General features: G+C 39.0%; 1 protein-coding gene, 1 long non-coding RNA gene and 1 pseudogene across 3 annotated transcripts in view; 1 reads left to right on the forward strand and 2 right to left on the reverse strand.

Annotated features, from left to right (window-relative positions):
* Nucleotides 1-22,185, forward strand: part of LOC143023627 (uncharacterized) — a 51,443-nt gene extending 29,258 nt beyond the window's left edge. The window contains exon 3 of the long non-coding RNA XR_012966186.1: nt 22,048-22,185. This is a non-coding gene — a long non-coding RNA (uncharacterized LOC143023627). The remainder of the gene's footprint in view (nt 1-22,047) is intronic.
* Nucleotides 1,007-19,508, reverse strand: LOC143023625 (uncharacterized). 2 transcript variants are annotated; one of them, XM_076182215.1, is made up of 5 exons: nt 19,383-19,503; nt 15,076-15,172; nt 3,303-3,493; nt 2,500-2,596; nt 1,007-1,599 (listed from the first exon to the last, which is right to left on the reverse strand). In XM_076182215.1, exons 2-5 carry the CDS (start codon nt 15,111-15,113, stop codon nt 1,146-1,148), a joined length of 780 nt encoding a protein of 259 aa, XP_076038330.1. In that variant the 5' UTR covers nt 15,114-15,172; nt 19,383-19,503; the 3' UTR covers nt 1,007-1,145. The 2 variants fall into 2 exon arrangements, with proteins under 2 accessions (XP_076038330.1, XP_076038329.1); XM_076182214.1 differs by lacking the exon at nt 15,076-15,172 and having other exon boundaries at nt 1,131-1,599; nt 19,383-19,508.
* LOC143023624 (uncharacterized) lies at nt 6,365-7,547 on the reverse strand (annotated as a pseudogene).
* Nucleotides 22,186-22,503: the final 318 nt, after the last annotated feature.

The following is a 22,503-nucleotide window of genomic DNA, read 5'->3' on the forward strand; positions in this document are numbered from 1 at the left end:
ATTACACAGAAATGAACTATGAATGACAAACTTAAGCAGAGACAATTATTAGAAAAAGAAGCCGGGTTAGGGAGCAGGATGGGGCCTAAAAAAAGTATTTAAAAGTCGAATAGCAATAATAAATTAAAAACAAAGAGACGCCTACTACAAAATAACTGCAGCAACAAAATGTGCCCTCTAAAATGACACAATCGTAGTTGGGTCAGAATTACCAGTAACAATCCTTAAAATGCTATTGTATGTACTCGTGTAAAACATGACAATAAATAAGGTACGTTCTACAGACACTAGACAATATAAGAAACGTTGGTAAATACAATATTTGGACAGAGTCATCATAATTTTCTAACAGAAGTAATTGGCAAACGATTAAATGCATCTGAGTGGTACTCCTTTTTTGTCGCATATTAATCTAGATAATTTCAGAAAAGCTAGCGCACATTGAAAAAACGTTCTTACCAATATCTTTTGGTGTTTTTTATCTTCATTTAATCAGCCCTTGAATACGGCAAACTCCTCTAAGGGGGTGAGTGGCAACTGCATTGGAAGCTTAGCGTCATCAACCTTTCCGCTTGTTTTATTGAGCTTCTTCAGCTCTGCCCTGCAGGCTCTCACCTCAGATCATGTTTCAATTCCATTAAAATGGTAAGAAACTCTACATCTTGCGCTGCAAAAAGGGTAAAATACGCAAAATGAATACCATAAACTTTTTATTTTTAAAATTATCTTGCATCTTACACAAAAAAATATTAACATTGTACTAAGCTCATCCGGTTAGCATAAAAATAAATTATTTCACAACTTTTGAGAATGAGAAGTACATTCAATCATTCATATGACAGAAATGATAAGCAGCCCTTAATTGAAATTAAGTAGAATCTATATTATCATCCATAGAATCTATATTATCATCCATTAGAATCTATATTATCATCTATAATCATCCAGGAGGGCTAAGATGGGAGGGAGGGTGGAGGGGAGTCGGGTGTGGGGATGGAAAGGGTGGGAATGATTTTATGCCTTGTTCTTTTTTGGCTACCCCCCCTTAAAGGGGGAAAAAGCCTTGGTATATGTATGTATATTATTTGGAAAAGTTAATAACTGGCATAGCTTCAAACCAGTAAAAGTTACCACCAGAACTAGTGCTAAGAATAATTTTTTAAGACAAAGCAAGAAATTTTGAATATATTATTTTTTCGATAGAAATTGACTGAAATAGGTTTAACAGATAAACAGATACCTGAGTTAACGGGTGCTGTTGACGCTCTAATTGGGGTACTGGTTGGAGCTAGGCTGGATGTATGAATTAATATGTCAGACACACCCCCTGCATTGTCGAACATGATACCTGAGCTAATGGGTGCTGTTGAAACGGGTGCTGTTGACACTCTAATTGGGGTACTGGTTGGAGCTAGGCTGGATGTATCAATTAATATGTCAGACACACCCGCTGCATCGTCAAACGTGTCGAATTGCGCAATGTTCACTGACACAACTGATGGCATCTTTTGGATTGCAGGTGCTTTGGCCAACTTTCTTTTTGCTTTTGGAACATAGTCCTCTTCCTCGTCGCTACTAGGAGGGTATCTTGATCTAATCCTGCAAAAAATTCAAATCACCCCTATAATAAAGAACATGATTTTCACCATTCCTAAACAATACACACAAAAAACGTTTCTACATTAATATCCAATAAGGAAAATCACATCTGAAATAAGTAATGAAGCTGGGTATGCACCAAAAATATGGGCACACAAGTTCTAAAATTCATACAATGAATGAAGTCAATAATAAATGAAAAATGTATACCTATGAAAAGCAAATTAAAATCAATGTAATTCTACTGAATATTTTGGTCCACAATCACAGTAACTAAGTACACCTTACCTACTACAAGAACACAACAATAAAATCCGAATATTATCCCATTATATATCTCTTGTATACGGAGTAATATAACCAACTACTAAATATAAGGAATTATTTAAGGTCAGATATAAGCAAAGGATTTTACAAGCAATACAAAAGTTACCCATCACCAATTAAAGCACCAATCACCTCCCACTAATTTATACTCACAAATAAAAAAAATAACAGCTTCATTATCCTGCAAAATTAGGATAATATACTTACAATATATAAGGGTTTCAACCAAAATATTTCTGATAATATGTATATTATCCAGAAAAGCCGGCACAAGATAAATCAGGACAGAAACTTTTCATTCATTTATTACCCTTTTTGAGGATGTCCTGTTTTGTACATCAAATCTGCCTATTATATATAGTTATTGCTCCATCTCAGTTCTTTATGTAATTCACATTGATTAAATAATAGATTGTAATATCTCTTTTTGGTTATGGTTTTGTCAATTTATCTCCCCTCACACTTCTCCTTCACTCTATTATGTAAATAATCATATTTTTGCTTGGAGTTGCAGATCGCAGCTATCTGCCAGCTATACCTGATAAGCTAAAAGTACATGAAACCAATTTATACCTTCTTGCTCCTCGTCCAAGCTCCTCTTCACCTTGGCTGACAGGGTTATCTGTCTCTTCAGCCTCCCTTGCTTTCCGTCTTCCATCTTCATATGTATCTGGAGGGCAAAAAATACCAAAAACCTCATATGAGTTTTATTGGAGAAAAATAATTTAAGATTATAGGAGAATTCTAGGGAATTATTTCAAAATTGTTCAAAGCCAATGTGATAAAGAGGCACATGTTTTTTAACTGCCTTATCAATTACAAAACCTGAGAATATTTCAAATTAAAAGATACCATAACCCAAAAAATGAACACAGATTCTTTGTAACTTACTATCAGCAGTTTTAAGAACAAAAGAAAAAATCAGCAAATGAACTGAATTCAAAGGGGTGATATAATAAGGAAAATAGCTGTAAAGTAAAAAAAAAAAACAATCAAAAGTTTAGTGGACACTTTATTATTAGAATTAGATCAAATGAAATCTTTGCAAATGAATGTATTCTAACAAAAGTCATTTACCACCAAAGAATATTTACCTTCAAGTCTCATCAAGAGATATAATTATGGGGGGAAACAATTATTTCTTATCATTTTAACTGACTGAATTTATTTATCAATTTACATATGATATATCTTCAGCATTTAAAATGTCTAAAAATAAGTTTTATACTCAATTACAGAATCGACAGCAACTACAATTACAAAAACTTAACTTGAATGTACCAAGGAAAATCAGAGAGGGGATATATTAAGAGTTAATCAGCCCATATGTCACAAATTTAATTATGTCATTTCAAGAATGATCAGATATTACATACCTGCCGCACAGATGACACGCATCTTATGCCTCTCCCATGTGTGGTCTGGCACCACCCTATCTTTTATCATCTTTGTAATTGCTGTCAATGATTTACTCTTTGGCCACCAGGTCTCATCCTGCCCCAGGATCCATCCACTGGGGACCATCTCAACAGTATTATTATTGGTGAATGCGACAATAACATACATTCTGTGGCAATTAAAGGCTAACATTAGCTTAGGCATAGGTATTGTTTACAGCATAGAGAAAATTTCAAGTGGCAGCAAATAGTATTATTAATAAATCAAAATATATGATATAGTATCATAAAATCAATAATGACAGAAATATCTGACTGCAGATAAGTTCTAACCATGTTCAGAAAACAAATAATTATATTCATAGCTTATATTTTACAAGAGAGTTTAGTTTAACCTTGTTTTAGGCATTGACATTTGGTTAAATTGTGTATTACGTGAAATCATTTATTTGAAACAACAACCCTATCTATTTTTAAAATGATAATGTTTCTAGGCATCACCGAGTGAAAACTTACTTTTACTTTTAACAATAAACATTACTGGTAAAACTGTGTATCTAACATTTGGATATTTTCTACTGCATTTGCACTGAACACTTCCATTTAAAGTTAAAATACCCACTAATAGTACATATATTTTTGTCTTTCTAAACACAGTTTAATACCTTTAATTATTACTATATTCTCAAAATATATAGAATGATGTAGATTAATTGTTTGGGCTCAAGCTAAATATAAGGTAAATACAGGCTTGAGGGGTAATAGGGCAAAAAATACTATATTAATCCATAGTATTATATTGGCATTTGACAGTTACAGTTCACTGGTAGGTCGAAAAGTGGGTTTCAGACATTCTCAAAACATGACTATTTTATAATTTTTAGTAATACCTGATATGCATTATCCCAACCTTTGGTAAAATGATTCAGCCAAATGGTATAACACCATATATATTCATATAAATCTTAATACTATCTCATGAAACAAAGAATATATAAATTAAGACAAAATCCCAATTTCAGAAAAGACAAAAAACAAAGCAAATGGCAAATTTATGTTAACTGTAGAAATGAGTATGTTAATGTGAGAAGAGAGGAAAAAAGGAACCATGAGAAGGATATTATAGACAAATGCAAAGAGCAACCCAAACTATTCTATCGGTATGTGAATGGTAAACTTAAAAACAAACAGGAAATGGTGAAACTATGCCAAGGCAACATAGAATACACAGAAGATTTAGAGATGGCCGAAGTCATGAACAATCACTTTAAATCTGTTTTCACCAGAGAGAAAATACCAAATTGTGACATAGATAAAAACAAGAAATCTCCCCTCATGAATGAGTTTACAGCATCACTAAAGGAAATATCAGAACATCTATCAAGGCTGGATGTCAGAAAATCACATGGCCCGGATGGTATTGCAAATTGGATTCTAAAGGAGTGCAAAGAAGAACTAACAGACAAAATACACATCTTAATAAACAGCTCACTCAAAGAAGGAAAGATACCCGAGGACTGGAAAAACGCTAACATTGTACCAATATACAAAGGAGGAAACAAAGAAGAACCCACCAACTATAGGCCAGTATCACTAACAAGCACCATAGCCAAAATTTGTGAGAAAATAATCAAGAATAGATGGGTAAAACATCTGGAAGACAATGACATATTAAACCCAAGACAATTTGGATTCAGACAAGGAAGATCATTCTCCACAAACTTAATATGCTTTTACTCAAGACTAATAGACATAGTGCAAGAAAGAAATGGATGGGCTGATTGTGCATTCCTAGACTTGCAAAAAGCCTTTGACAAAGTACCACACAGAAAACTACTAAAAAAACTGGAACACATAGGAGGAATACAAGGAAACCTACTAAAATGGATAGAGGACTTTCTGACTGGTAGAAAGATGAGAGTAATTTTCAGAGAAAAATATTCAGATTGGAAAGAGGTGATCAGTGGAGTACCGCAAGGATCTGTACTGGCACCAATAATGTTTGCTATCTATATGAATGACATGGACGAGGACGTGAACTGCTACATGAGCTTCTTTGCCGATGACGCCAAACTGCTAAGGAAAATAGAAACTGATGAGGACTGTGAAGCACTGCAAGAAGACCTAAATAGGGTATGGAACTGGAGTCAGAAATGGGAAGTGGACTTTAATACTAAGAAGTGTAGCATAATGGAGTTTGGAAAAAGCAAAAACAGAATATCAGGAAAATATATAATTGGAACCAAAGAAGTAAAGAAAGTAGGATCCGAAAAAGATTTGGGAGTAATTATCATGAACGACTTGTCCTATGACATACAGATTAACAAAATTGTCGGGGAGACTTACAACTTGCTAAGATCAATAAAAGTGGCGTTTACATACTTGGACGAAGACATGATAAAAAAAATATTGGTTACATTGATAAGGCCTAGATTAGAGTATGCGGCGACATTGTGGTCCCCCAGTACCAAAAAGAATATAAAGAAAATAGAAAGAATCCAAAGAGCAGCTACAAAAATGGCACCTGCACTTGCAAACCTATCATACGAGGAGAGATTGGCTAAACTGGAGTTACCGACACTGGAGCAAAGAAGAGAGAGAGGTGACCTATTGACCATCTACAGAATCATGAGAGGCACAGAGGTACTCGATAGAGAGAACTTACTTAACTGGGACAAAAGAAACACAAGAGGACATGGAAAGAAAATAAAAAAACATAGCTATAGAAGAGAACTGAAGAAAAACAGTTTTCCTCATAGAGTTTTGGACACTTGGAACAAACTGGACAATGAAATAGTATGCGTAAAAACCATTCATGAGTTTAAAAACAAACTAGACACTGCGAGATACAAAGGCGGGACATCATGAGCATAGCTCCCCTTCCCGCAAAATACAACTAGGTAAATGTTCTAATGTAATTTTACATAAAAGATAAAAATGACAGCTAAAATGAATGTATTAGAGGAATTGCAGCAAAGTTGGCACAATTGGGCAGTAAGACATACTTGCCTGATATGACTTTAACATTTGCTACTAACAATTCACTGTAAATTAGAAACAGCATGAATATTCAATTTTGAAGATTCTACTGGATAATCAAATAATAAACCTTGAGTCATGAAACGTTTATACACTACAAAAATTTCATCATTTTGGCTAAAAATATTTTGAACCAAACATACTGTGCCTTGAATTTGAAAACAGTTGTTGCCTGTTTTTCTACTTATGACAAATTTCCCATTATGAAATTCAGTATACTGTTTATATTTTGAAAGTAGATACTGAGCTGGGACAGGTCCTTCATAATGTTGGCCTTTAGGATGAAAATGTGCAGCAACCTGAGGCTGCATTATATTTGAAATTTCTGTTAATCTCCTAATTATTTGGGGTAATGCACCACTAGGTTTTCTTAACATTCTCTTCAAAGCTCCAAGAAAATTCTCGAAAGGGAAGGATGAAAATGAATCTAGAGGTCCATGCAACTTTACATCATCAGGAAGATGCATTAGAGAATGTACATTATAGGTCACAAACTCTGAACCATACAATCTCATGAAATGCTGAATAAATGACAATAGAAGCTGCTGTGCATAATCACAATGAGTTGAAGCTAGCTTGGGATTGGCTAAAATATGAACAGCAGCAGATAGAAGCATGAAATCATGATATATTTCTAGAGGAAGTCTGTCAATTAATGAAACCAAGCCTGTATATAACAGAAACAATCTATATTCAGTAGCTTTTCATCGATCAATATAATCTAAGCCACGAGGTTTTCTTGAAAATTCTCGAGGGATAAATTGTCTTAAACTTTGAAGTCTTTCAGATATACTATCTTTAACTTGTCTCCCTATTCTTACAGTCAGTGGTCCTTTCAACCAAAGCCAAATCAGCTTCTTCATTACTCCTAAACACACAAGGTGCATGTAATCCAAAGGCACTTGAGACACAAGACCAACACCTAATCTTTTAAGAGGGGATTCTCCTTTGTGGTGGTCTCTATCATGCATTTCATCAAATGCTATGTCAGTGCGCAACTGTGCATTAGTATCAGGAAATGTTATTTTCTTCTCAAAAACACCAGACTGGTCACACTTTTCACATCCAGCATAGCCAGTGTGCCCTTTAATACATACATACATATACCAAGGCTTTTTCCCCCTTCCAAGGGAGGTAGCCAAAAAGGGAAAGGCATAAAAACTCCCACCCATTTCATCCCTAAATACACTCCACACCCCTCCCACCCTCCCTCTCATCTGAGCACCTCCTGGATGACGGGTCATCCCTGCACCCTGCCCACCGCCCTGGGTCAGAAGCAGTGTCGCAAGACACAGCACATCCACAGCAAGGCCGCTTCATTTAATCGGCGACCCCCCCTCTCCGTCCCCCCTTGCATATAAGGAGAGGACGGGGAGAAATCCCTTCGGGCTGCGTCAAAATTTACTCGCACATACTACCCCACCCCCCACCCCCCCTGCCCATTCCTCCTCATGCAATCACAACATCATCCATATACAACCATTCTCCACTCACCTCTGTCTTCTGTCCTCTCCCTTCCTTCCTCAACAGACATTCCCCTCTTCCCCAAAGCCCCCTTCACCCCATCCATCCACCTCATCCTAGGACATCCCCTCATGTTCACTCCCTCCACATCTGCCTACCATACCTCTTTTACTAGTCTTTCTTCACTCATTCTTTCCATGTGTCCAAACCATCTTAATATTCTTTCATCAACCCTATCTCCCAAATCCTTTTTCACCCCTGTTCTCCTCCTCACCTCCTCATTTCTCACTCTAGCCTAGTAACCCCCACCATACTTCTCAGACACCTCATCTCAAACACATTCAAACTCCTTCTCTCTTCTTCTCTTATGTTCCACGTTTCTGCCCCATACAGTGCTGTTGGCACAATCACTCCTTCATACAGTCTCCTCTTCGCATCCATTCCCAAATGTCTATTCCTCATTACACTCTTTAATCCACCAAGGCATTTACTCGCTTCTTTCAATCTACATTCTACCTCCACCTTCACTCCACCTTTTCCTGCTACACTTGCACCCAAGTATCTAAAACTATCCACTTCCTCCAGTCGCTCTCCCTTAATGTTCACTTCCAGTCTACTGCCACTTTCACCCCTTGTACATCTCATCACCTTACTTTTACCCACATTTATCTTTAGCTTTCTTCTATCACATACTCTCCCAAACTCTGCCACCAGCTTCCTCAATCCCTCCTCTGACCCTGCCACAAGCGCAGTGTCGTCTGCAAACAACAGCTGGCTCACCTCCCACTTTTCTCCATTTTCTTTAACCATCTCCAATCCCTGACCCACTACCCTAGCATTCACCTCTCGCACCACCCCATCCATGTATAAGTTGAACAGCCAGGGCGACATAACGCATCCTTGACGAAGTCCCACCTTTACTTCAAACCACTCACTCTCTCTATTTCTAATCCTGACACAAGCTCTACTACTCTCATAAAAACTCTTGACAGCTCCCAGAAGCTTTCCTCCTATCCCATAAATCTGCATAACCTCCCACAGTGCCTTTCTGTCTACCCTATCATAAGCCTTTTCCAGATCCATAAAAGCCCAAAAAACATCCTTCCCCTTTCCTATAGCTTTCTCACATATCTGTCTTACCACAAAGATCTGATCTACACAACCTCTACCTGTCCTAAATCCACACTGTTCCTCATCAATTACTCCTTCTGTTCCTCTCCTAATCCTCTCAATTAAGATCCTCCCATAAGCCTTCCCTACTACACTTAACAGGCTAATCCCTCTGAAACTACTACATTCACACTTGTCCCCTTTTCCCTTGAAAAGAGGAACTATACAGGCACTTCTCCAGTCCTCCGGCACTCTACCCCCTCTCCAGCAAACATTAAATAACCTCACCAACCAGTCCACCATCACTGAACCTCCCTTTTTCAGACATTCTGCATGGCATCCATCCAGACCAGGTGCCTTACCTGCTTTCATCATCTTTACAACTGCCTTCACCTCATCCTTCCTTATTTCTCCTCCATTCTCCTCACTCATCACTCTCATTTTCTTCGCATTTCCCACTGCAGCTATCTTTCCTTCCCTATCCTCCTTCACATTTAGCAACTCCCTAAAATATTCAGCCCATCTTCCCCTTACTGCCATCTCTTCCATTATCATCTCTCCATCTGTACCTTTTACCTTTTCTTCCCTACTTGATTCGCCTCCTCTTCCTTTCTTAATTTCTTTCCAAAACATCTTTTTATTACTTTCAAAATTTTCTGTCATACTCCTTCCCCATTTCACATCTGCTCTCCTCTTTGCCTCCTTTACCTTTTGCTTTACTTCTCTTTTCTTTTCTTTGTACGTCTCATATGACTCCCCCGTCCTCTTTTGTAACCAATCTGTGAATGCTCGCTTCTTCTCTTCTACAACCTTCTTCGTTTCCTCATCGCACCATTCACTACCCTTTCTTCTATTTCCCCCTGTCCTTCTTGTTCCACACACCATCCTTGCACACTTTAAGACTCCCTCCTTGAACCATCCCCATTCCTCCTCCACACCCATCTCTGCTCCATCCTTTACTCCCTCCCACTCCTCCTTCAGCTTCTTTTCGTACTCCTTCTCCTTTTCCTTTTCATTCAAGGAGTTCACTCTAAGAACCTCCCTACCTTTTGTCCCTTTCCTCTTTCTCCATCTATCCTCCAATCTCAGCTTACCTTCCAAAAAATGATCTGATATTCCCCCACCCTCTACCCTTAGCACATGTACATCCTTAACTCTTCCTATCATAATCCTATTTACCACTACATAATCCATTAGCGTTCTATCTACCACCCTTCCCTCCACCACCCTCTCCCATGTGTACTTATGCTTGACTTTGTTCCGAAACACTGTATTTGCTATCATCAACTCTCTAGACACATTTCCACCATCAACTCTCCACTACGATTCTTTCCTGGAACTCCACACTTCCCAACCACTCCATCGATTGGACCATTTCCCACCCTAGCATTAAGGTCTCCCAGTACTATTACATTGACATTTCTTCCTAAACCCTCTATGCACTCATTTAAATCTATCCAAAAGGCCTCCCTTTCTTCCACGCTCTTCTCACTGCCCGGCCCATATGCACTTACAAAGACCCACATCTCCTTTCCCAGTTTCACCTTCATCCACATTATCCTTGAGGAAACCTCCTTCCACTCCACTACCTGTTTACCTATCTCCTCACTTACTAGAATAGCCACCCCTTCCCTCCCTCACCCTCTCTTCACTCCTGATAACCTCCCACTTACACTCCCAAACTTACACTCACCCTTCCCTTTCAACTTAGTCTCACTCAAAGCCAACACATCCATCTTTCTTCTCACAAACATACTACCTATCTCTTCCCTTTTACTCTCATCTGTACCACATCCACGCACATTAAAAGACCCAAACCTTAGGATGCTGGCCCGAGGCCCTCCAGCACCCCTTATGCCTTCACTTTTCTTTTTAGGTTATATGCCCCGTGGGACTACAAGGAGAAGGATGCCTAGTCCCTCTCCCCGTCCCTTTCTTCTCGCCTCTTACGATCCAAGTGGGATACTTGGTGGCAGCATTCTTTTCCCCCACCACAGGGAATTCCCCCATCACAGAAAGAGAATACTCAGAGAAATGGTACAGGACAGCAACAAGGGGTTGGGGGACAGCATAACGGAGGGACAGTCGTAGTATAAAAGTGTCATCATTTCTCTATGAACAGAATTTCTTCTATCATAGACAAAATGATGTGTGGCTCTGGTCCATAGGGGCACCCCATATAGACACTAAAGTATCAACTGCATGCTATTTTGCCACAATAACAAGCAGCCAATACCCCAGACGGGGTATTGCCCTTTAATACATTTGATAAAGGATCGTGCTGGAGCATCACAAACAAAAGCCTTTATAACTACCTGATAGGTCTTATCTTCATATTTTATTCCATTTACCTTTAACTCTATCATTTCATCAATGAAATAAGAAAGAAATTCTTCAACACTACCTGGCTTTGAATCACCACAAAATATACCAATAGCAAAAGTTTGTGATTTTGCTGTTCCTGGAATTAACCCCAGAATAGGCCAAAACTGAGTTTTGGCACTTTTAAACAGTGGTAGACCATCAATGTTTATTTGTAACTTTAGTTCGACTTGCTCCAGTAAATAACTACGGTATGTCAGCTGATTTAATATACCAATAGCAACACCAAAATGATAATACTCACCACCATATATTTGCACAATTTTATCAATCTTCCCTATTTTAATTAGTGTTCTTGGATCTTTAGGGAGGTATGGTAGTACTAGACTCAAAATTTTAAGTAGTTCTTTTAGTGCAATATGAGTTACATTAAACTGTACTGCCCATCTGGACAATAAATCCATCAACTCATTTTGAAAAGTCTGTGAGTCACCATTTCCATCATTATCGGATGATACATAATCATAGTCAGAAGAATCATAATTATTATGACAATCACTATCATGCAGGATAGTATTGTCTTCCTCAATTTCAAAGCCAACCATTTCTTTATAAGACTCTTGTGAAGTTTGATGTACCTCATTACTATCTTTATATTTAACTGTATTTTGTACATAAGTAGAACTAGATGGCAAACTATGTGCTACTTTCACAATGTTAACATTTTGGTTATGACTAGAATCAACAATATCCACATTTTCTGAAGACTTCTTCATAATATTTTCTAAATGATGATTTACATAATTTTTTATTTTTTGACGTTTTGTCCAAATTGACATTGCTAATTTTTAAAAATATTGAATACTAAATTGTTTAATACTTGAATTATTTTATACAGCTCTATACAGCACAATAAACAAATAACTCAGATATGCTTCAGTGATTATACCAAACAAAAAATTTATAAGTAGAGCTCTAGCCTTACCCAACACAACTCACTAGTATTAGTAACAGTAACAAGTAGTATCAAATAGAGCCCACAACTGATATAAAAAAGGCTGTGGTTGAGATGTTTTGACTATAGGCCTACTAGTTTAGTAATATTAGTAATAGAATTATTCTAGTGTAGGTGTAGAATTGTTTTTTTTTTAGTTTTTAATAACTGTTAGGCCTATACATGATAATATTGCTTAACCTAATTTCAAAATTCAGGAATTAAAATAAAATTTACTTAAGCTGGCGTTGATAGCTTACAACGTTATAGGCCCAGTGTCTGATAAACTGATAAAGTGCCAGACTTACACATTATCGCTCACCCAAGGAAATTTAATGCAACAGACCCGCTATAAAATCATTACCAAACAAACTGCTGCCACTGAAGTGTAATCACTAGGCTATAATGTATACGTTATGTCATTGCTTTGTTACCTGGTAATAAAAAGTGGAATCGACACAGCAAAATGAAAAATATATCAGCCAGTGAAAAAACACTCCGCTCTTGTAGTTTCTTTGGATTCAAAATGTGAGATCGGAACTCTTTGGAGCATGCTTCAAAGGCTCGGACGTTATCTCCGTAGATGGAATGGTGCGAGATGTAACGTTATAAACACTGCAATCTATCTTAACCGGGCCAGAACTGGCCCATTTGTACGTTATGATTAAACGGTAGCATTCCGGTATGATAACGGTACAATTTAAAGTCGGTTATAAAATGGCAGCATTTAACTGGCCCCGTTACGGTTAGCTTAAGGCAAAACAGAACCCGAACTGCCTTAACATGCCGCAAGGAAACTAGAAATGGCCCATTTTAACCATGTTTACTGGGATCCTTCCCGCAGATGTGCAAGGGACAAAATGTGTTTGATATGTGCTTAGCCTGAACATGGGGATTGTTCCTGCCCAACAGTTTGTATAAATTGTAAAGAAGAGCATGATGCCAGAAATAAGAACTGTATAATTTATAAGAAGGAACAGGAAATACTACTAAAAGCTCATGCAGTACATATAAGCATAGGATATGCTAAAAGACTATTAAGTAATTCCAAAAGATACAGTAATGTTGTTAAAACAAATAGTAAAGTGGATCAGCCTACAATAGAAGGCAATGGAAATAAAAATGCCAATATGAATGGTTTTGTTAACACTGAACCCAAGCCTCACTGTAAAAGTGTAACTATGAAACCTAATGGTCTTTCTTCTTCTCAAGGAGGAATTTCTAGTACTTCTGAAGCCTCCTGTGCAGAGGTTTCCTCACCCCTTGTTGAAGGGGTGTCCCATGCCCCATCTGAGGGGCACCTAAGGTTTCTATTGTAGAAACCTCACAGGCTTCTTCTAATGAAGCCTCCTCTCAGGCAATCTCTCTTCCAGACTTGGGGGATTCCCCAGTAGAGGGATTGCTGACTAGTGTGCCTCACTCGGTTGAGGTGCACAGAAGCAATGAGGATCAAGGAAATGCTGAACCCAAGCCTCAGTGTGAAAGAGTCACTACTAGACCAAATCGGTCTTCCCCACAAGTTGGAAATTGTAGTACTCGTCAACCCTACTCTGCGGAGGTTCTCCCATCCCCAGTTGAGGGAATACCTCCTGCCCCATCTAGAGGGGCACCTAAAGTTCTCATTGCTGGGACCCCACAGGGTTCCCCTAATAAAGCCTCCTCTCAATCAGTCAAACTTCCAAACTCGAGGGGCTCCCCAATAAAGGGATCACGGACTGTTGTGCCTCACTCGGTTGAGGCACACAGAAGTGAAGCAATGGAGTCTGAAGCTGTGCGCAGTAAAAGACTCCACAGTTCACCCTCATCTCCATTCCCTTCCCCAAATCGCGATAAGCAATCTAAGAAAGAAACTAATAACCCAGACTCTACATTGTCGGTCGGACCATCGTCAGAGAGGAGGATGCCACCCGCGAAAGCAAAGAAATTAGAAAAGAACCCACCTTGTAAACCCTCTCTCTCCCAGACTTCTCTTACCAGACCAGTAGACCCAAAAAAGAAAAAGAAAACAGTATAATGTCCATAATTCAATGGAATATGCAAGGTTTTAATTCTCATCGAGAGCAGGTTGGGATTCTCTTTAAAGAACATGATGTGTCTGTTTTTTGTCTGCAAGAAACTATGCTTAGCAATTTATCCCCTAATGTTGGACTTAATTATAAATTTTACAGATCTCCTCCTATGATTGGGGGCCGTGCCCATGGAGGTACTGGTATCATTGTTAAGAAATGTGTAAACCACAGAAGTGTCCAGCTACATTCAGTGTTGCAGGCTTGTGCAGTACAAATCTTTACCACTAAATGGATCACTTTATGTTCTTTATATTTGGAACCTGAACTGGAACATCGACTCGTAGACATATATAAGCACCCCCGTCAGTTTGAGTTAAATGACCTACAATCTTTGGTTGACCAGCTCCCTGAGCCTTTTATTCTAATGGGTGACTTTAACGCCAAGCATCCTCTATGGAGTGAATCAAGGTGTGACCCCTGGGGCAATATAATTGAAGAATTTTTTGATAATAACGATGTCATTTTGATGAATGACTGTTCCAAAACTAGGTTTGATGTCTTTCACAACTCAAGTTCTGCTATAGACCTAACTATTTATTCATCATCCTTAAGATTAGATTACAGTTGGTCAGTAGATGAAGAATTACATGGTAGCGACCACTGGCCTATCCATATTAGATATTTAAAGAACACTCCCTCCTCTTGCTTACCTAAATGGAAGACAGGAGAGGCTAATTGGGAATTATTTAGGAGATCCACAGAGATTAATTATAAGACTAGTGATTTTGGTAGTAACTGTGATGCATATGACTACCTGGTAGACATGATACTCTCTGGTGGTTTCTCTTCCATTCCTAGGACAGCTGGTAAACCTCAACGCCCAGTAGTCCCCTGGTGGAGCGATGAATGTGCTATAAGCAGAAAGATTACAAGAACTTGTTATAAGAGATATCGGAGATACCCTTGTTTAGTCAATAAGATAACATACAGAAGAGCTCGAGCAAAGCAGAAGAAAATCTTCAAGAAAGCAAGGAGGGAATCCTTCATTAAATATATTAGCGAATCGAAATATGACTCTTCCCCTACCTTAGTATGGAATAGGATTCGAAAATTACAAGGAAAGTTTACTCCATCTCCCTTACCCATTCTGAAGATAAATGACTGTTTTATATCAGATACAAGAAAAGTAGCAGAGGCTTTTGGAAGACATTATGCTGATATTTCAAACCCACTACATTATTCAGATAAGAAGAATTAGAGCCAAGACCACGATTATTCCTCCTACCAATACGAACTCGGAGGCATATAATCTTCTCTTCACCTTGGATGAAATAGATCATGCTTTATCTCTATCCTCCCCAACCTCTCCTGGAGAGGATAACATTCTTTATTCCATGGTTGGACACTTATCCATATCGTCGAAGAAATTCCTTTTAAATGTGCTGAACAAATTTTGGTCTTCTGGATCTTCTCCTAAATCTTGGAAGACTTCAATCATCATAGGAATCTTAAAGGCAAGAAAAGACCCTCATGACCCACAAAGTTACAGACCTATTGCTCTCACAAGCTGCATTTGTAAGATCTATGAAAGAATGGTTAATACGCGTTTAATTTGGTTTTTGGAATCTAAAAATCTGCTATCTAACAGACAGTTTGGATTTAGAAGAAATAAGTGCACTCTGGACCCCTTACTTTTTATCACTCGTGAGATTGAGAATGCCTTTGCAATTGAGAACTCGAGCATTGGTGTGTTTTTTGACCTGAAAAATGCTTACGATACTACCTGGCGGGGAGGCATTCTGAAGCAAGTTGCAGAGTGGGGTATCGGGGGTAATATGTTCAATTGTTTAAAGGACTTCTTATCTGACCGTTATCTAAAAGTCCGAGTGGGCTCTTCTTTCTCTTGTGCATACCTTCAAGAGGAAGGGATTCCCCAAGGAAGTGTTCTGAGTCCTACACTGTTCAGCATAGCCATTAATAGTTTATTAGAACAAGTTCCCACAGGAGTTCATGGATTGGCTTATGCTGATGACTTCGCTATTGTGTGCAGCAAATCGACAACATTAGAAACGGGCCAAAAGATTCAAGAGGTTATTAACTTAGCAACAGCATGGGCTAATTGCAGGGGCTTCAGATTCTCTGCTGAAAAAACCAAAGCCATAAGGTTTTCCAGACTAAGACGCAAGGAAGAAATACCAACACTATTCTTAGAGGGTGTCATATTACCGTATGAAGATGAAGTAAAATACTTGGGTCTGGTATTGGATAAAGGTTGACATTCACAAATCACATAAACGAGGTTGTATACACTGTCAAACAGCGACTTAATATACTAAAAGTAGTGTCTAGTTTCAACTGGGGAGCAGATCGTGTTACTTTAATAAGGCTTTACCAAACATTGTGCCTTGGCAAAATGGATTACGGATGTCAAATTTATGGATTGGCATGTAAAAGTTCACTGAAGAAGCTTGATATAGTCCACAATATGGCTTTACGGATCTGTTCAGGAGCCTATAGAACATCTCCAGTGGATAGCTTGTATGTGGACGCAGGAATTCCTCCCCTGTATATTCGCAGGGAGGAATTAAGCCTTAGATATATATCTCGTGTCTTGACATCCAAACAGAATCCAAATTTCAAATTTGTAAAGCAGCCGGTAGACAGAGCTCCAAGGAAAAGTACTCTGCCGAAACCTTTAGAAGTGAGATGTGAAGTTGGGACAGGGAAGGTAGGACTTGTTCCTAACACAATTGCTGAGATCACGCCTCCCAAATTCCCTCCTTGGAACCGATGCCCCATTGAAATATGTCCTCTTAAAAAGAAGAAAAACAGAACTGCTGTAGAGCTAAAAAATGAATTTTTAGAACATTTATCAGTACATGCTGATGCAATTTTTATATATACAGATGGATCAAAATCCCAAGACGGTGTTGGTTGTGCTGTTGTAACTGATAGCACAGTTTTAAAGAGAAAGTTGACTGATTTTAGCTCTGTTTTTACTGCTGAACTGCTGGCAGTCAGCAACACCCTGATGTTTGTTTTTAATTCTGTTCCGAGTGGTAGGAACGTTGTTATTTTTACGGATTCCATGAGCGTTCTATCCTCTGTAAATAATTTGTTGCCTCATAATTTTTTAGTGCAAGAAATACAGGAATGGCTGATTCTCATAAACAACAGAAAGAAGATAAAAGTAAACTTTTGCTGGGTGCCGTCCCATGTGGGTGTCACTGGAAATGAAAAGGCCGATGCTGCAGCCAAAGCCGCCACTAGGCTCACCCATATAGCAGACCGAAAAGTCCCACATACGGACTTGAAACAAGTGATCCATTGTTATACAATGAAGAGGTGGCAAGAGCAATGGACAAGGCTGGACGGCAGTTATAAATTAAAAGAAATTCATCCCTTAGTGAACCCTTGGAAGTGTCCTCCTTTGGACAGAAGGTCAAGCATTGTCTTGACAAGACTGAGAATTGGCCATTCCTACATTACACATAAAATTTTAATGGCAAGTGGGGCAGAAAGGCTGGCCCCCCAATGTCCCACTTGCCAAGTAGTTTTGACAATAAGACACATTTTAGTTCAGTGCCCTGCATTCTCTAATAAGCACAGGGCAAATTTCTTAACAGATTTATCTTTTAAAGAAATTTTAGGGGAGGAAGCTTGTGTGAAGAACATTTTAAAGTTTTTAAAAGACATAAATTTATTTTATGAAATTTAAAATTGTGTGTGAATGCTTGTGAGTGTGTGTTGTTGAAGTGTGTTCGTGAATGTCTATTGTTTTAATTGTTTTACTTGAACTTTATTTTTATTTTATTTTTTAAACTAAAAGATAAATATGCGCTGAATGGCCTACCGGCTCCGGCGCTTGGCCTTCGAGCCAAAAACTCCATAAATCCTCCATCCAACTGTCTAGGAGCCATAGACGGGAAACATATATCGATAAGGCCTCCACAAGACAGCGGGTCGTATTTTTTCAACTATAAGGGTACCCACAGCATCGTCTCACTTGCAGTATGTGATGCTAGTCTGGAATTTATCTATGTAGACATTGGTGCAAATGGGAGAGTTTCAGATGGTGGAGTGTGGAACAACAATGATCTCTGCCATCGTATTGTAAACAACACTGCAGGCCTACCGACGGACAAACATGTTCCGAGGAGTGACAGAATCTTACCTTATGTATTTGTGGCAGACGATGCTGCTTTCCAACTGCAGAGGCATATAATGAAACCCTTTCCACACCAAAACCAAACATGAGAGGAAAGAATTTTTTCTTATAGACTTTCCAGGGCTAGGCGCACTGTTGAGAATGCATTTGGCATTCTCACTAATAGGTTTAGGGTGTTTTTATTGCCAATTAGTCTATCCTATGGGAAAATTGAAAAAGTTGTCCTTGCATGCACAGCACTGCATAACTACCTCAGATGGGATTTTGGTAGCCAATACACACCTCAGGGAGCTGTGGACTCAGAGGATTTTCGTAGGGGAATAATAATTCCTGGTGACTGGCGCGGAGCACCGCAGTTGTTGGAGTTGCAACGATGTGGTTTGGGATCTACCACTATTGGCAACAATATCTGTACCCAGTACATGAACTACTTCAATGCAGAGGGTGCTGTGCAATGGCAGTATAGAATGGCAAATGTGTAATTGTGTAGGTGCCCCTCCCCATTCCCCCAGATAACCCTCCTTCCCCGCACTCACCACCTCGGCCTCTATGCCCTGTCACACTTTTCCCTCATCCCCTCGTTGTCCACCATCACTTTTGTTATCAACACTCCCTCTATCACATTTACATACGAATTATGTATCAGGAATTATTGTTGATGGGACTATTGTTCATACTGTGATTTTGTACCTTATGATGAAAATTAATTCAGACACCGAATACACATTAAAAGAGTGGGACTATGAAATGCTTGTTTAACGTGAACCATTGCAGTCTCCCTTAACTCAAGACACCTATTTTACATGGTAAAACTGGCTGATTTTGTAATATACCTATACAGGCTGTCTGAAAGTAATTGTTGGATTTCATTACCCTTATGTGAAGCATATGATTGAAAATTAGTTATATACTTAGAGAGAGAGAGAGAGTGAGAATAGTAAGTACATACGTACCTCAGAATCAGAAACATCCTCGGATACTGTTTCTGTAGTCTGATTGCTAGTGGTGCTTGACATATTTGACACAGCTGGCCGCACAGAATCACCATCGTTCAGGAATGACAATATGTCAAAGCACCACAACTTGGGTGTATGAATTTCATCTGACCCAGCTCCAGATTTCTTTGATGTGCACATTAGCCTCAATTCTCGCCGATGTTGGTTTCTGAGGGAATCCAATTTCTTTTTTACATCATAAACACTCCTGCTTATTGTATGTGCTATATCCCTTATTGCTGCAGCATGTTTGTCTCTATTTCTGTAATCAAAACACCTTACATTCCACAGACATTCATGTGTTTTATATATCAATCAAAGTTATAGTGTCTTGTCATGACCAATATGCACTAATACTCGGTGTGGACATGGTGTACTAATAACGTGGTCGTCAGTGGATCTGCCTGCACCTTACCTCATGTGTTTGGCAGTTTCAGAAGACCTCCATCCACTGTCCTCTATTGGCGCAGGGAGTGGACAGTTTGATGGTTTGCCTGCTGAAACTGCTCGTACAAGGGCAAAGCCTTCGTGCCCGACGGACATTGCTCGACTGTGTGGACATGGCTTGACAGTATAATTTTTTTTTTTTTTTTTTTTTTTTTTTACTGAATTCTCTTCAATATCCTTTCAAAAATTTTGTCTCTACTTCACTTATAAAGTATTAATGAAGAGGTCAAACATAGGAAAGCCACACTATAACATATATGTTTAATATTTGATATAAACCAGTTATAATGATATAAGTCTACTCAAGATTGGAGTGAATGTGTGTTGTATAGGCTTTATAAAATATGTAGGCTATAATCAGTTAATTACACGAAGAGGAGTCGGAGTCGGTAGTGCCAAAAATACGAGTAGAGTCGGAGTAGGAGGGTTTGAGTCACTCCACAACCCTGCATGGATGGGTTTACAGATCTCCCTTTGGAAAAAAAAAGAAATAAAAAGACTGACAAGGAATCCATATCCATACGTTGGATGGCAGCAAAAGGTACCATCAGGTATAGTGTTTCACTCCAAAGAGTGTTATATCAAGTATTTACTGTATCTGCTGAATAACATCTGCTGTTGCCCCGCAAGTTTCAAATGAAGGTGTTACTGCTGTCAGTACGAGGCAGGGAATTTGAGGTAGAATCTTTGCAGCTGACTTTCCACTCCGTCAGTAATACTTCCTGCTTTATTTTCTCATTGTCACTGATACAAAATCCACTTGAATCATCTGTGTACAATGCAGTTGTGACCTGGTTGTGGAGGAAGGCAGTGGTGACATACCACCATTGGTACTTCTTTTCCTCCTAGCTGTGGGTAATGCACTGTTACCGAAGGAGGGACCCACCCTAGCTGCACTCCTCTCTGATTACCAGCAGTGAGTGACTGTTACCTGTTGCCCCAATGTTCCCTCAAAACACACAATGCAGAGATGACATTTTTGGCTGCTGCTATGGGGTATGTGCCTCCTAACATATGCTCTTTTGGAATAGTGGGGGGGGGGGCAAGTACCATTGATTCAATCAATTATATACACTTGACCCTCCATTTAATGGACAAATGCATGCAGAGTGGTCCATTCCTGTCAAATGTAAGCAGAACGGAGATAATTGGTAAATAACAGACAAATGACCATTGTTGGTAATTTGGTACAGTATACATTTATTAATTTCTTTGACTCTACCTGAAAAGGATGTAGTAATATTGTATTATTGATTAGTTGTAACACACACAACAGGCCTGGTGTTGGTGGCCTGGACTTGTCTTGTATCAGACAACTGTAGGCAGCATCGGATTATTGGTCCATCATTCACCTCTAAAGGACGGAATAATTTGTTCACTAAATCGAGGATCTGTTGCATTGGGATCCATTAATATGAGGGTAGTGTGTATATGTGTGTGTCTGGGCATGCACACATGTGTTAGACATTCTGATAGGTTGACATAAATGTGAAGAGGAAATGTAATCATCTTAATGTGAGGTTATTTCAGACTAGTTTCACAGATTATCAGCAGAGCTAGTCAGGAATAATCTCTGATTAACCTCTTTAATAAAGGGCAAATTATTGCATGCAGCAATGGATGCCTAATGTACAATACATCACACTACATGCATTATAAAATCACTGTTGTGTTACTCCTCTTTCACTCTGAGAAATAAAACACAGAAAACATGATCAAACCAGTTCACAGAATTCAGAGTCACTGCTACAGCTACAAATGGGCTCTATCTTAGAATGACAGTGATTGTCATTTGGAGAATAGCTCCATTACTTTTGAATGTAATATAGAACTCATAAAAGGCCTGGCTACAGATTCAAACTCCCCATGATGCCCCCCAACACAGAGGACACACAATACTACAATGCCCCACATTAACAACATACTATATCGTCCCTGTGTGACTTGTGAACCTGCCTGGAGGAGGATGTCAGGCCCACAGGTTTTCTCCAAGAGATCAGGGGTAATGGGTTAATTGATTGTAATGTAAAAACTCTTGCTGGAAGATGAATGGGCATTAGTTTTAATTTGTTTTTGTTCATATCATTATTTTCCTTTTCTGTCTGTCTTCTTTCTCCAAGATTCAGCCATAGTTTGTGCTACCTCTTTGCTGTACTGAGTGTGTCCTCTTTTGCAGTTATGGCCGACTCTTTAGAGCATGCTACTGGGTTGGAGAAGCAGGAACTCCTGTCCAAAGTGGCTGGTAATAGGAACCTATGGTAAGTCAGATATGCCTACAGCTACTCCAGTGAGGTGGGCCCCCATTGCAGCCCAGCTAATAATAGTAGGTGTAACCTTCACAACTGATTTTGCCACAACCTGGTCCTCTTGCCTCCGAGTGCCACTGCATCTATTGTAAACCTCCCGACCTTGCCAGTACTCCATCATCCCATATGCAGAGAGCCCACTGGAGGGTCACCTGAGTCTGAATTGATGTGTTCTAGGGCCACATTTGCAAGGTAACCCACACAGCAAGCAAGTTTGGTGGTTGTGACATGGGGTGTAGGTTGCAAAAACCCCTTCCCTCCAGCGTGAAGTTATATCCCCCTGCATCTATTCTACGTCTATTGAACAAGAAAGGATTGGGGGAGTG

This window comes from Oratosquilla oratoria, unplaced genomic scaffold (genome assembly GCF_046742065.1).
Source record: "Oratosquilla oratoria isolate Oo_2021 unplaced genomic scaffold, ASM4674206v1 SCAFFOLD52, whole genome shotgun sequence".
NCBI lineage: Eukaryota > Metazoa > Arthropoda > Malacostraca > Stomatopoda > Squillidae > Oratosquilla > Oratosquilla oratoria.

What these genes read in the sequence shown, in the direction of transcription:
- LOC143023625 (XM_076182214.1), bottom strand. Translation starts at nt 19,477, where the DNA reads ATGGTGATTCTGTGCGGCCAGCTGTGTCAAATATGTCAAGCACCACTA. An exon ending in AGGATGTTTCTGATTCTGAG is followed by an intron (nt 3,494 to 19,382) that starts GTACGTATGTAC and finishes TAATTGCCACAG; the next exon opens with AATGTATGTTATTGTCGCAT. An exon ending in GCGTGTCATCTGTGCGGCAG is followed by an intron (nt 2,597 to 3,302) that starts GTATGTAATATC and finishes TTTGCCCTCCAG; the next exon opens with ATACATATGAAGATGGAAGA.